This window comes from Coregonus lavaretus (genome assembly GCF_964263955.1).
Source record: "Coregonus lavaretus genome assembly, contig: HAP1_SCAFFOLD_251, whole genome shotgun sequence".
Taxonomy (NCBI): Eukaryota; Metazoa; Chordata; class Actinopteri; order Salmoniformes; family Salmonidae; genus Coregonus; species Coregonus lavaretus.
The window spans coordinates 202,258-216,988 of NW_028166533.1; the positions used below are offsets into that span (position 1 = coordinate 202,258).

General features: G+C 45.9%; 1 protein-coding gene across 1 annotated transcript in view; it reads right to left on the reverse strand.

The window, feature by feature from the left end:
* The window catches only part of LOC311114583 (SR-related and CTD-associated factor 4-like), a 53,098-nt gene that overhangs the window by 6,195 nt on the left and 32,172 nt on the right, over positions 1–14,731 (reverse strand). Inside the window, exons 8-16 of the mRNA XM_084189824.1 lie at positions 8,261–8,334; positions 7,994–8,150; positions 7,487–7,864; positions 7,255–7,425; positions 6,845–6,969; positions 5,011–5,213; positions 1,585–1,685; positions 981–1,094; positions 620–776 (exon numbers count right to left, since the gene is read on the reverse strand). Of these exons, the coding sequence (XP_084045950.1) occupies positions 620–776; positions 981–1,094; positions 1,585–1,685; positions 5,011–5,213; positions 6,845–6,969; positions 7,255–7,425; positions 7,487–7,864; positions 7,994–8,150; positions 8,261–8,334 (1,480 nt within the window). The remainder of the gene's footprint in view (positions 1–619; positions 777–980; positions 1,095–1,584; positions 1,686–5,010; positions 5,214–6,844; positions 6,970–7,254; positions 7,426–7,486; positions 7,865–7,993; positions 8,151–8,260; positions 8,335–14,731) is intronic.

A 14,731-nucleotide genomic window follows, 5' to 3' on the forward strand; every position in this document is an offset into this window, starting at 1 on the left:
CAACGCAAAACCTGTCGTCCGCTGTTTTGGCACCGTAGCTGCCACGTTTGTAGCAGCGTGAAGCGCACCCGTAAACACGTGCAGATACTCTGTGTGACTGTGTGAGAATGAAGTCTTGCATCGCATCTCATCTCAATATCTGTGGTGCTTCTCGTGGCAACGGCATGTCCCTGAGTCTTAGACTGCTGTGTATAAGCTTGCAGGACGGTGTGTTTCCGTTGGGTGTTTACCTGGGGGGGGGCGCGTTCAGCAGGACCCAACGTTTTGAAACATTCAGATAGAAATATACTACGTAGAACAAACATGCATCTCCCGACACGTAGAATAAGGAATCACGTTGGTTCTATTTGTGGTATTTCTATCTGCAACGTTCCAGAAGGTTTTGGTACTGAACATGGCCCAGGTGTGTGTTATTACCTGGGTCCAGAAGGTTTTGGTACTGAACATGGCCCAGGTGTGTGCTATTACCTGGGTCCAGAAGGTTTTGGTACTGAACATGGCCCAGGTGTGTGCTATTACCTGGGTCCAGAAGGTTTTGGTACTGAACATGGCCCAGGTGTGTTATTACCTGGGTCCAGAAGGTTTTGGTACTGAACATGGCTCAGGTGTGTGTTATTACCTGGGTCCAGTGTGTCTGGGTCCAGCGTCCCTCCCTCTCGGATGTCCTCTATCTGGTCCTGTCGTATCTTAGACCAGGGGATGAAGGTAACACCCAGCTCCACGTCCCAGTACTGCTTCAACTCTGCCTTGATACCCTTATTCAACGCCCACGCAATCTGGGGACGAGGAGAGAGAATAGTCATTAGGAGAATATACATTTTAAATCAAATAAATACTAATATTTACTTTCATACATTGATGGCCGGTTTCCGGGACACAGATTTAGCTTAGTCATAAACTAAGAAGCACTTCATTTAACTTTAGGATGTCTAGGACTAGGCTTAATCTGTGTCCGGGAAACCTGCCCTTAGCCCACATACCTTGATGGCTTTCTGGTTGACTTTGTACGATCCTCTGCTGAGTTTCTGCAGCGCTCTGAAGGCATCCTGTCTGTGGACCATGGCAATGTAGGCACAACCCCGTGGAGGAATCATCTGGGGGAGGAAGGAGAGGAGGGGGGAGGGGAGGATAGGGGAGGGGAAGGGAGAGAGGAGAGGGAGGGGAGGTGAGAGAGGAGAGGGGAGGTGAGAGAGGAGGGGGGAGAGGGGAGGTGAGAGAGGAGGGGAGAGAGGGGAGGTGAGAGAGGAGGGGAGAGAGGGGAGGTGAGAGAGGAGGGGGGAGAGGGGAGAGGAGAGGGGAGGAGAGGGGAGAGAGGGGAGGGGAGAGGGGAGAGAGGGGAGGGGAGAGGGGAGAGAGGGGAGGGGAGAGGGGGGAGGGGGGGAGAGGAGAGGGGGGAGGGGAGAGGAGAGGGGGGAGAGAGGAGAGGGGGGAGAGGGGAGAGAGGAGAGGGGGGGGAAGAAGATTACCAGGTGAATTGGAAGATATTGGCACAAGAAATCAGAGCTTCTAAATTGGTAGAAGCCACTATTTAAGAGCAACCTAAAGAGTCATTGTGTGGTTTAAATACACACACATTAAACTTACGTTGATGGAGTCTATCTGTCCAAACTCCTCCAGTAGACAGGCAACGTCCTGCTGCTGTGTTCTCTTGTCCAACTGACCCACCCACAGAGTGGTACTACACACTGGAGGAAGGAGACAGGGGGAGAGACGGGAGGAGAGACGGGGGAGAGACGGGAGGAGAGACGGGAGGAGAGACGGGGGCAGAGACGGGAGGAGAGACGGGGGCAGAGATGGGAGGAGAGACGGTGGAGAGAGAGACGGTGGAGAGAGACGGGGGCAGAGACGGGAGGAGAGACGGGGGCAGAGACGGGAGGAGAGACGGTGGAGAGAGACGGGGGCAGAGACGGGAGGAGAGACGGGAGGAGAGACGGGAGGAGAGACGGGAGGAGAGACGGGGGCAGAGACGGGAGGAGAGACGGGGGCAGAGACGGGAGGAGAGACGGTGGAGAGAGACGGGGGCAGAGACGGGAGGAGAGACGGGGGAGAGACGGGAGGAAAGACGGGGGCAGAGACGGGAGGAGAGACGGGGGAGAGACGGGAGGAGAGACGGGAGGAGAGACGGGAGGAGAGACGGGAGGAGAGACGGGGGCAGAGGCGGGAGGAGAGACACGGGGGCAGAGACGGGAGGAGAGACACGGGGGCAGAGACGGGAGGAGATACGGTGGAGAGACGGGGGCAGAGACGGGAGGAGAGACGGGAGGAGAGACGGGGGAGAGACGGGAGGAGAGACGGGAGGAGAGACGGGAGGAGAGACGGGGGCAGAGGCGGGAGGAGAGACACGGGGGCAGAGACGGGAGGAGAGACACGGGGGCAGAGACGGGAGGAGAGACGGTGGAGAGACGGGAGGAGAGACGGGGGCAGAGACGGGAGGAGAGACGGGAGGAGAGACGGGGGAGAGACGGGAGGAGAGACGGGAGGAGAGACGGGGGAGAGACGGGAGGAGAGACGGGAGGAGAGACGGGAGGAGAGACGGTGTAGAGACGGGGGCAGAGACGGGAGGAGAGACGGTGAGAGAGACGGTGGAGAGAGACGGGAGGAGAGACGGGGGGAGAGGCGGGAGGAGAGACGGGGGAGAGAGACGGGAGGAGAGACGGGGGGAGACGGGGGGAGAGACGGGGGCAGAGACGGGAGGAGAGACGGGAGGAGAGACGGGAGGAGAGACGGTGGAGAGAGACGGGGGGAGGAAAATAATGACAGATTAAGTGACAGTGATTCACATTTGAAAGGGAAATGGAACCAAAGAGTAAACATTTTATTTATTCTTACTATTCATCCCCCCAAAGTCAATACTTTGTAGAGCCACCTTTTGCAGCAATTACAGCTGCAAGTCTCTTGGGGTATGTCTCTCTAAGCTTGGCACATCTAGCCACTGGGATTTTTGCCCATTCTTCAAGGCAAAACTGCTCCCGCTCCTTCAAGTTGGATGGGTTCCGCTGGTGTACAGCAATCTTTAAGTCATACCACAGATTCTCAATTGGATTGAGGTCTGGGCTTTGACTAGGCCATTCCAAGACATTTAAATGTTTCCCCTTAAACCACTCAAGTGTTGATTTAGCAGTATGCTTAGGGTCATTGTCCAGCTGGAAGGTGAACCTCCATCCCAGCCTCTCTGGAAGACTGAAACAAGTTTCCCTCAAGAATTTCCCTGTATTTAGCGCCATCCATGATTCATTCAATTCTGACCAGTTTCCCAGTCCCTGCCGATGAAAAACATCCCCACAGCATGATGCTGCCACCACCATGTTTCACTGTGGGGATGGTGTTCTCAGGGTGATGAGATGTGTTGGGTTTGCGCCAGACATAGCGTTTTCCTTGATGGCCAAAAAGCTCAATTTTAGTCTCATCTGACCAGAGTACCTTCTTCCATATTTTTGGGGAGTCTCCCACATGGCTTTTGGCGAACACCAAACGTGTTTGCTTATTTTTTTCTTTAAGCAATGGCTTTTTTCTGGCCACTCTTCCGTAAAGCCCAGCTCTGTGGAGTGTACGGCTTAAAGTGGTCCTATGGACAGATACTCCAATCTCCGCTGTGGAGCTTTGCAGCTCCTTCAGGGTTATCTTTGGTCTCTTTGTTGCCTCTCTGATTAATGCCCTCCTTAATGCCCTCATTTCACTTCACTAATTTGGACTATTTTGTGTATCACTCTCAGTCTTGGTAAAACAACCCTTACACAGCCTGGAGGTGTGTTGGGTCATTGTCCTGTTGAAAAGCAAATGATAGTCCCACTAAGCCCAAACCAGATGGGATGACGTATCGCTGCAGAATGCTGTGGTAGCCATGCTGGTTAAGTGTGCCTTGAATTCTAAATAAATCACAGACAGTGTCACCAGCAAAGCACCCCTGCACCATAACACCTCCTCCTCCATGCTTTACGGTGGGAAATACACATGCGGAGATAATCCATTCTCCCACACAGCGTTTCACAAAGACACAGTGGTTGGAACCAAAAATCTCCAATTTGGACTCCAGACCAAAGGACAAATTTCCACCGGTCTAATGTCCATTGCTCATGTTTCTTGGCACAAGCAAGTCTCTTCTTCTTATTGGTGTCCTTTAGTAGTGGTTTCTTTGCAGCAATTCGACCATGAAGGCCTGATTCACACAGTCTCCTCTGAACAGTTGATGTTGAGATGTGTCTGTTACTTGAACTCTGTGAAGCATTTATTTGGGCTGCAATTTCTGAGGCTGGTAACTCTAATGAACTTATCCTCTGCAGCAGAGGTAACTCTGGGTCTTCCATTCCTGTGGCGGTCTTCATGAGAACCAGTTTCATCATAGCGCTTGATGGTTTTTGCGACAGCACTCGAAGAAACTTTCAAAGTTCTTGACATTTTCCGTATTGACTGACCTTCATGTCTTAAAGTAATGATGGACTGTCGTTTCTCTTTGCTTATTTGAGCTGTTCTTGCCATAATATGGACGTGGTCTTTTACCAAATAGGGCTATCTTCTGTATACCACCCCTACCTTGTCACAACACAACTGATTGGCTCAAACGCATTAAGAAGGAAAGTAATTCCACAAATTAACTTTGAAGGCGGCACACCTGTTAATTGAAATGCATTCCAGATGACTACCTCATGAAGCTGGTTGAGAGAATGCCAAGAGTGTGCAAAGCTGTCATCAAGGCAAAGGGTGGCTATTTGAAGAATCTCAAATAAAATATATTTTGATTTGTTTAACACTTTTTTGGTTACTATATGATTCCATATGTGTTATTTCATAGTTTTGATGTCTTCACTATTATTCTACAATGTAAAAAAAATTTTTTGTAAAAATAAAGAAAAACCTTTCAATGAGTAGATGTGTCCAAACTTTTGACTGGTAGTGTATGTAGTGGAAATGGAACCAAAAGAGCAAACAGAGGTAGATGGTAATAAAAAGAGAAAAGAGAGAGAAAGGAGGGAAGAGAGGAGAGAAAGATGGTGAGAGAAAGAGTTGTCTCACCGCTCAGCGTGTCAGCCTTGGGCTGCGGCAGTCCTTTCTGACGTCTGTCCCTCTCCTTCTCCTTCTCCCTCTCCCTCTCCCTGCGTTCCAGGGAGCGTGATCGTGGGGAGTGTCGGCGGCGGTCACGGGACCGTGAGCGAGAGCGTCTGTTTCTGGACCGCTGTGTTCTAGAGTTGGACCTTGACCGCCTCCTCTTAGGAGACCTAGAGAGAGACAGACACAAATCAGATACCGGTATGTTACTGCTCGGCTAGCCTCGGAAATCCCAGAGAGATCCCAGACCTTGTAGCAACGTACGCTAGGCAACGGCACAAGGACTGGAGAGGATGTTAGCTTCTCTTGGACATTTTGAAAGGGAAAAAAATAAAATCTCCTAACAAAGCGCTTTGGATAAAAGCGTCTGCTAAATGGCTTATTATTATTATTATTATTATTATTATTAAAGCACGAGTTTGGGTAGGCAGGGCTTTAATTGTGATTGAGTCGCACAACATGGAATATATAACGTTGCGTTGGATAAAGTTCGGAATTACACAATTTCATGTGATCAAGGCTGATCAAGGCTCTTAACCAATTGGAACTGGCCATTTGAACATTAACCAATAGGAACCAGGGTGGGAAATTAACACCCGCATTAGATTTAGTCATTTCACCACCCACGTTGGCGGGTGGTGACACAGAGAGCATTTGGGAAGAGTTTATTTCAATCCGAAGGCCACATGTAGAAGTTGGTCAAATTGTCAAGAAAGACTTCTAAAGTGTGACTTTGTCCTTGTGTTTCTTGGCATGGTTTTGGTCACATGCTAGGTTGTTTTTCAATGTAATTATTGTAAAATTGACTGTGTCCATAATATGTAGATAGTGGGTATGGGCTGGAAGTAGAGGCCTAGGCGTTGTTGTTCACTAGTTTACTCCAAGTGGGGAAAGGGTGGCGGGGTTGGAAAGTAATAAAAGGGGAATATATATATATATTTTTAAAGGATATGTATGTGTATGTATGTATGTATCACAGTTGAAGTGTACCTATGATAAAAATGACAGACCTCTACATGCTTTGTAAGTAGGAAAACCTGCAAAATCGGCAGTGTATCAAATACTTGTTCTCCCCACTGTATGTATGTGTATATATATATATATAAAAAACATGGGGGATTGGAAGTGATGCAGACAATTACATTGATGGAAGTTACAATCTATCTGCAATATTAAAGCTGATCTACCCCCCCCAAAAAAAAAGCTGTACATTTCTGTCACACCGAATGACTTTTTTTAAAAATGTTAGGGTACATTGCGCTCGATTGAGCATGGAACACTCCAAAAACATTTCAGTCATTTCTTATCATTAAAAACACTCAAATACTTTAAATTGTTCTCCTACATTTATTTGTGTGCTTCTCCATGTTTACTGAGGAGCACATCATGTAGCCTTCTCCTCGTTATCCACGTCGGCACAGAGCCCTGAACTATAATAATAAATATGCCGTGATAACTCAGCACTTTGTGGCAGGGCAGCCACTTACTTAGTTGATTCTTTTTAACATACATTTGGTTAAAAGACTCAATGAGCAATATACCACATTAATACTTACTAGCAATACATTTCTTGTTTTTAGGAACACCACAAAGCATGCTTATTCCATTTATTGTTTATTTTTGGTGTAATTATGGCAAAAATATATTTTGGCTGCTTAATTAACCAAAAAGTTAATTTCAGGCCCTGATAGGAACTGGCCATTTGAACGCTGTCTTTAGCCGTTAACCAATAGGAACTGGCCATTTGAACGCTGTCTTTAGCCGTTAACCAATAGGGAATGGCCACCCGACCAGCACTCACCTGGATCCTGATGGTGACTTCCTGCCGTCTGGTCGGTGTCTTCCCTCCTTCGTGGAGGGGGGGTCCAGGTCTGGTCGGTGTCTTCCCTCCTTCATCGAGGGGGGGTCCAGGTCCATATTCATATCCTGACAAGCAGAAACCATAACATTTACAACATCAATAAGTTAGTAAATATGTTAGTACAATTACATCGTTGCATGCAGAACACGAAGAACACTTGCGATGCATGATGAGCTCTGGGAAGTGATACACCTTAACTGGGTAATTTAATATTCCAAATCCATATGACCATTAGATTGGTCCGTGTATACTAAATTAAGGGCAGGACGATTATTTTCATGTTTTAACCATTCACGCCTGATAAAAATCTACCGAACCTAATTAGAATCTATTAAATGTATTAATCTGACCTGTTCTTGCTGGCCCGCGTGTTGAGGGTATCCCCCAGGGAAGCCTGGAGGTCCTGTGCCAGGGAGGGGCTGGCCTGGGTGGACCTGTCCAGGAGGACGCACCATTCCTGGGTAGGCCTGGCCCGGCAGCAAGCCATAACCCTGGAGCTGGCCGTTAGGAGGGAGAGATATCTGTAGAGAGGGAGGAAGAGGGGGCGGTGTAATACAGGGCCACGCCCATTATGTATATTACCTGGTGTGTGGGGTCTTGGGCCACGCCCATTATGTATATTACCTGGTGTGTGGGGTCTTGGGCCACGCCCATTATGTATATTACCTGGTGTGTGGGGTCTTGGGCCACGCCCATCATGTATATTACCTGGTGTGTGGGGTCTTGGGCCACGCCCATCATGTATATTACCTGGTGTGTGGGGTCTTGGGCCACGCCCATCATGTATTGTACCTGGTGTGTGGGGTCTTGGGCCACGCCCATTATGTATATTACCTGGTGTGTGGGGTCTTGGGCCACGCCCATCGTGTATATTACCTGGTGTGTGGGGTCTTGGGCCACGCCCATCATGTATTGTACCTGGTGTGTGGGGTCTTGGGCCACGCCCATCATGTATTGTACCTGGTGTGTGGGGTCTTGGGCCACGCCCATTATGTATATTACCTGGTGTGTGGGGTCTTGGGCCACGCCCATTATGTATATTACCTGGTGTGTGGGGTCTTGGGCCACGCCCATTATGTATATTACCTGGTGTGTGGGGTCTTGGGCCACGCCCATCATGTATATTACCTGGTGTGTGGGGTCTTGGGCCACGCCCATCATGTATATTACCTGGTGTGTGGGGTCTTGGGCCACGCCCATCATGTGTTGTTGAAAGTGCTGGGGGAAACCTGGAGGCTGCTGGGTGCTGTCAGAATGAAACACGCACACGCACACACACAGTTAACATACAGATGCACAACACACACACACACACACACACACTCATTGTATGTATGAGGAGGAGGAGGGTCTTACAAAGATGTCTCGTCCTTCTTTGATTCGTCGGCTCCCTCAGGCTCATCATCATAGTCAAAACGGTCCAATAGCGTCTAGACAAGAGAGAGGAGACGAGGTTCAACTCACACACAGTTTTCCCATTTCCAGCCCTGCCTGTTGTGAACGTCTTTCTCCAATTGTTTATACAGTGCCTTCGGAAAGTATTCAGACCCCTTGACCTTTTCCACATTTTGTTACGTTACAGCCTTATTCTAAAATTGATTCAATTGTTTTTTTCTTCTCATCAATCTACACACAATACCCCATAATGTCAAAGCAAAAACAAGTTTGTATACATTTTTGCTAATTTATTAAAAATACAATACTGAAATATCAAATTTACATAAGTGTTCAGACCGTTTACTCAGCATTTTGTTGAAGCACCTTTGGCAGCAATTACAGCCTCGAAGTCTTCTTGGGTATGACGCTAAAAGCTTGGCACACCTGTATTTGGGGAGTTTCTCCCATTCTTCTCTGCAGATCCTCTCAAGCTCTGTCAAGTTGGATGGGGAGCGTCGCTGCACAGCTAATTTTCAGGTCTCTCCAGAGATGTTCGATCGGGTTCAAGTCCGGGCTCTGGCTGGGCCACTCAAGGACATTCAGAGACTTGTCTCGAAGCCACTCATGCGTTGTCTTGGCTGTGTGCTTAGGGTTGTTGTCCTGTTGGAAGGTTAACCTTCGCCCCAGTCTGAGGTCCTGAGCGCTCTGGAGCAGGTTTTCATCAAGGATCTCTCTGTACTTTGCTCCATTCATCTTTCCCTCGATCCTGACTAGTCTCCCAGTCCCTGTCGCTGAAAAACATCCCCACAGCATGATGCTGCCACCACCATGCTTCACCATAGGGATGGTGCCATGTTTCCTCCAGATGTGACGCTTGGCATTCAGGCCAAAGAGTTCAATCTTGGTTCTCATGACAGCCCAAGCGGGCTGTCATGTGCCTTTTACTGAGGATTGTCTTCCGTCTGGCCACTCTACCATAAAGGCCTGATTGGTGGAATGCTGCAGAGATGGTTGTCCTTCTGGAAGGTTCTCCCATCTCCACAGAGGAACTCTGGAGCTCTGTCAGAGTGACCATCGGGTTATTGGTCACCTGCCTGACCAAGGCCCTTCACCCCCGATTGCTCAGTTTGGCCGGGCGGCCAGCTCTAGGAAGAGTCTTGGTGGTTCCAAACTTATTCCATTTAATAATGATGGAGGCCACTGTGTTCTTAGGGACCTTCAATGCTGCAGACATTTTTTGGTACCCTTCCCCAGATCTGTGCCTCGACACAATCCTGTCTCGGAGCTCTACGGACAATTCCTTCGACCTCATGGCTTGGTTTTTGCGCTGACATGCACTGTCAACTGTGGGACCTTTATATAGACAGGTGTGTACCTTTCCAAATCATGTCCAATCAATTTTATTTACCACAGGTGGACTCCAATCAAGTTGTAGAAACATCTCAAGGATGATCAATGGAAACAGGATGCACCTGAGCTCAATTTCGAGTCTCATCGCAAAAGGTCTGAATACTTATGTAAATAAGGTATTTCTGTTATTTATTGATTTTTTGTAATTATCTTTTTATCAGAATTTTATTTTCTTTAAACAGGGGTTACATAGACAACCAACCAAAGACCACCACACAGACTGACTACAAAGACCACCACACAGACTGACTACAAAGACCACCACACAGACTGACTACAAAGACCACCACACAGACTGACCGCAAAGACCACCACACAGACTGAGTGCAAAGACCACCACACAGACTGAGTGCAAAGACCACCACACAGACTGAGTCCCATAAAAGGAATAAGGATACAGCAAAACATTATACTGAAAGGCAGGTCATAAAAATGGCGAGAAAAATATATACAAACATCACAATTATAACATGGGGGAATTTATGGGAGGTTTTTCTACATAGCACCACAATGGAGACCAGATTTTCCAAAATGTATCAGACTTCTGGTGTAAATCAACGGTAAGTTTCTCTAGGGGTAGAATAGCAGAAGCTTGAGTAAGCCACATTCTCGCAGATGGTATTTCAGGTGTGGACCTTAATAACAATATGCATTTTTTTTGGCTAAGTAAACAAGGGTATTGAACAGACGTTCAGAGTCAGGGTCGAACACAACTGTACAATCAAAGTAGAGTAAATATTAATTGGGTGAAAAAGCAAATTGGATGTGTAAATGAATATCAATCCAGTAAGACTGGATCCTTCTACAGTACCAACAAAAAATGCATGAAGGTGCCAGTATCCTGTTCACATTCGAAACATAAATGTGATGCATTGGAAAACATTCTGTGAAGGCAGACAGGTATAAAATAGGTTCTATGAACATTTTTGGGAAATGTTGTTATTGTACGCTTATGGAGGTGCATTTTGGGTAGACCCTTTCGCAGATAGAAGCCCATTCTTCCTCGCCGAATGCATGTCCAATGTCTCTCTCCCAAACATGTCTCTCAACGCATCATAGGATGAGGCACTTCTGTTCAATAAAATAGAACACATGTCGGAGATTAAACCTCTCCGAACAGTAGGATTCGTAAACGGTTTTTCAACTTCAGTCATTTGAAAACGTCGTTTATCCACTTTCTTCTGACCCTCTATGAAGTGTCTAAGTTGTAGGTACTTAAAAAAATCTTTGTTGGGTAAGTCAAACTCAGTTTTTGTCTGTTGGAACGATATAAGAGTGTCCTGAGTAAATAAAGGCGGAAGGTCAGAAGGTCAGGTACCCTTCGTCTTCCAGTCCAGAAGTCCAATACTCCTTATTTGGGGGGGAAAATCTGGATTAAGGGGCAATCAGTGACCAGAGTGATATATGGTCTGGAATCTGCAAGTACCTCCTTGAGTGTATTCTTTTTTACATTTTACATTTTAGTCATTTAGCAGACGCTCTTATCCAGAGCGACTTACAGGAGCAATTGGGGTTAAGTGCCTTGCTCAAGGGCACATCGACAGATTTTTCACCTAGTCGGCTCGGGGATTAGAACCAGCGACCTTTCGGTTACTGGCACAACGCTCTTAACCACTAAGCTACCTGCCGCCCCAGTATTATGTGCTGTAGAATTGTCAGATAAGGCCTGGATCTATTCAAAGCTAATGCTCTTGGATGACATGCTATTGATTCCATCCAAAGTGAGAGGCGTCTGTCTAGGCACCAACTAATCACGTGCTTGATCTGAGCAGGCCAGTAATATGGTTGCAGATTTGGCAACGAGACCCCTCCTAAATCCTTAGGCTTAATTTGTTTGGTAAATTTGTTTCTAGGTTTCTTATTGTTCCAGATATATTTTTAGATATATTGGCGTTCATTTTCTGAAAAAAAGGACAGATAATTTGCAGGGGATATTTTGGAATAGATAAACTTAGCCGAGGAAGGATATTCATCCTGACAACATTAATCCTGCCAAAAAGAGAGTTTGGTAGGGTAGACCAGTTAATCAGGTCATGTTTAATCTTTGTGAGCAAAAGCATATCATTTGAAGTGAACAGGTCTTTAAGATTTGGAGTAACATACAGTACCAGTCAAAAGTTCGGACACACCTGCTCATTCAATTAACATGTGTGCCGTGTTAAAAGTTAATTTGTGGAATTTCTTTCCTTCTTAATGCGTTTGAGCCAATCAGTTGTGTTGTGACAAGGTAGGGGGGGGTATACAGAAGATAGCCCTATTTGGTAAAAGACCAAGTATTTTTTATTATTATTGATAATCAATGGATCATAGAAGTGGAGCCATCCTTATAGAATGATTCGATCTTTCATTCTGTTATTTTTTAAGTTGGTGTGCAAGTAGACGTCTCGGACGGTTACCGAACTCAGAATATATTTGCTTGGTAAAAAACAACTATATATATATATATATATATTTTTTTTTTACATGCTTCGAATGCTCTAAATTGAATTTGGCCTTAGCACAAGCTAGTGAATTCCAGTTCGCCTGGGTTGGTTGTTGTTTATGAAAAAGATCTAAATGCTTTTACTTCAGCCTGCAATTCTTCCCTATTTTCCATTCTAAGCTTCTTGATCAGAGAGGCTTGGGAAATGACATAACCCCTTTTGGTTGCTTTAGCAGCATCCCAGATAGTTGCAGCTGAGACAGGAGAGAGTTGATTGTCGAGCCAGTAATGTGATAACTTATACTCTATCACAGAGCAGAGCAGAATCCTTCATTGTTAAGCAGAGACATATTAAGTCTCCAATATCTCGTTTTGGAGATTGTTTTGCCAATTTCAATATCTATATATACTGGGGCATGGTCAGAAATGACTCTAGAACCAATAGCACATGATTGGACAACATGCCTGTAAGTAGAGGGGATAAAAAAAATAGTCCAATCTAGAATATTAATAATGGGGTCTAGAGTAGAAAGTACAGTCTCTGACATTAGGATTTAGCTCTCTCCACACGTCTACTAAACCAGATGAATTCTGAGAGCATTTGAGCCTCTATGATTCGAGACTGGAGCAGTTGATGATTTATCCAATTTACCCAAAGTACAATTAAAATCTCCTGAAATAAACCCAAGTCCCTTGCAGTGTTGATTAAACAATAAAATCATGTCGGACATACATTTGGGTGAGTCTGTGTTCGGGCCATATACATTTAGTGTAGTAATATGTTGACCAAGTATATTACCTGTAATCAAAATAAAATCGTCCTTCAGGGTCTGTATCTTGGTGCTCAAATATAAAATGGGACATTTTTATTTACAAGGATGGCAGTGCCTCTTTTGTTTGAACTAAAAGAAGAACAGTACACCTGGCCCACCCAGTCCCTCTTCAGCTTAGCATGTTCTGTTGAAGATAAATGAGTCGTCTCCTGTAGCATAGCAATTGAAACCCTTTCCTTTTTTTAAGAACGTTATAATCTTTTTCCTCTTGACCACATGCCCACTGCCCCGAACATTCCAGGACACTGCTTTAAATGAACTGTTTATGTTACAGTAGTATTAAATAATAACTTAACCCAGACTGAGTAGTGCATCACAAAAACAAAACAATTAATAAGACGTTTGTGTAACCCTAAACTAAAATAAAACATAAAAAAATAATAATAATTGAGTCCCCCAAATGAAACGACAGACCCCAAAAAACAGTACCTACCCTGTTTTCTGTCACGTTACTAAAACAGGAAGCCCACTAAGGGTTTTTAAGAAGAAAAAAAATAAAAATGTTTCCTATGTTGAATAAAGGGGAATTAACATAGATCTTTGGACATGTGGATGAAAAATGAATAACCTAATCTTTTTAAATTGTCCTAAGCATTATCGCTATTGCACTCATTAGCACGTGCCCGAACACACACACCATACAGTCACATGTAGCCTAGCCTATATAATACATTTAAAATTACAAATTGCTTAAAGTAAATGAATATAGCCTAGTAATTACACCCCTTTGCCAACCTTGAGGCTCAACTAAAAGGAGTGAATTAACAGGAACGTCAGTGGGCTTTGGCTTATTCATTTATGAAAAAGAACCTCAGTTATATAAATGAAAAGCTTAGTTACATTACACCATAACGCTTCTTAACGATGACTTTGTATACCATGGCATGGTAGACGGTTCAAATCCCTAGGTAGTCAGACATCTATATGCGTTGCATGGACTGCCCAAATAGGGCAAATAAAAGGTTACGTCCACAAACTGACCATGTGTGCACCCTAATAACATACCTAGCAGCCTTCACGGATCTGGGTTCTGTGCCGCTGTTGAGTGGATATTGTCCCGGTAGAAGGTGAGCGCAGACTGGGGGGGGGGGGGTCGTCCAAAGTGTGGCTAGCCCCCTGGAGAGTAATCCTCTGTTTAGCCGCGTGTATCAAGCCAAATCTGACTCCTGCCTTGTGAAGGTGGGCTTTCACATCTTTGTATGCAGCTCTGCATCTTGCCTTGTCTGCCGAGTAATCTGGGAAGATATGGATCCGCTTGCCATTGTAGTTCAGCTGTCCCCCGGTGAATTTTCTCTTTGGTCTGGAAGTAATGTAGGCGGACCAGCATTGCTCTGGGACGGCGACCGGGCTGTGGTTTTGCCGCTAGAGTGCGATGCGCCGTGTCGATGACTGGGGGGGCGTGTCAAAACGTCTCTCCGCCAAGGACGTCTTGCGGGAAAGAGGCCATGAACTCGGTAGGATTGCGCCCTTCCGTCTCTTCTGGGATTCCGACCACACCTATGTTCTGTCTCGGGGAACGGTTTAACTGTTCATCTAGACCAGGGCTGTCCAACCCTGTTCCTGGAGAGCTACCCTCCTGTAGGTTTTCACTCCAACCCCAGTTGTAACCAACCTGATTTAGCTTTTCAACCAGCTAATTATTAGAATCAGGTGTGCTAGATGAGGGTTGGAGTGAAAACCTACAGGACGGTAGCTCTCTAGGAACAGGGTTGGAGAGCCCTGATCTAGACTAACCTTTAGCTTCACGTTCTCTGAGGTAAGCTTGTCGTTTTTGGTCTCCAATTC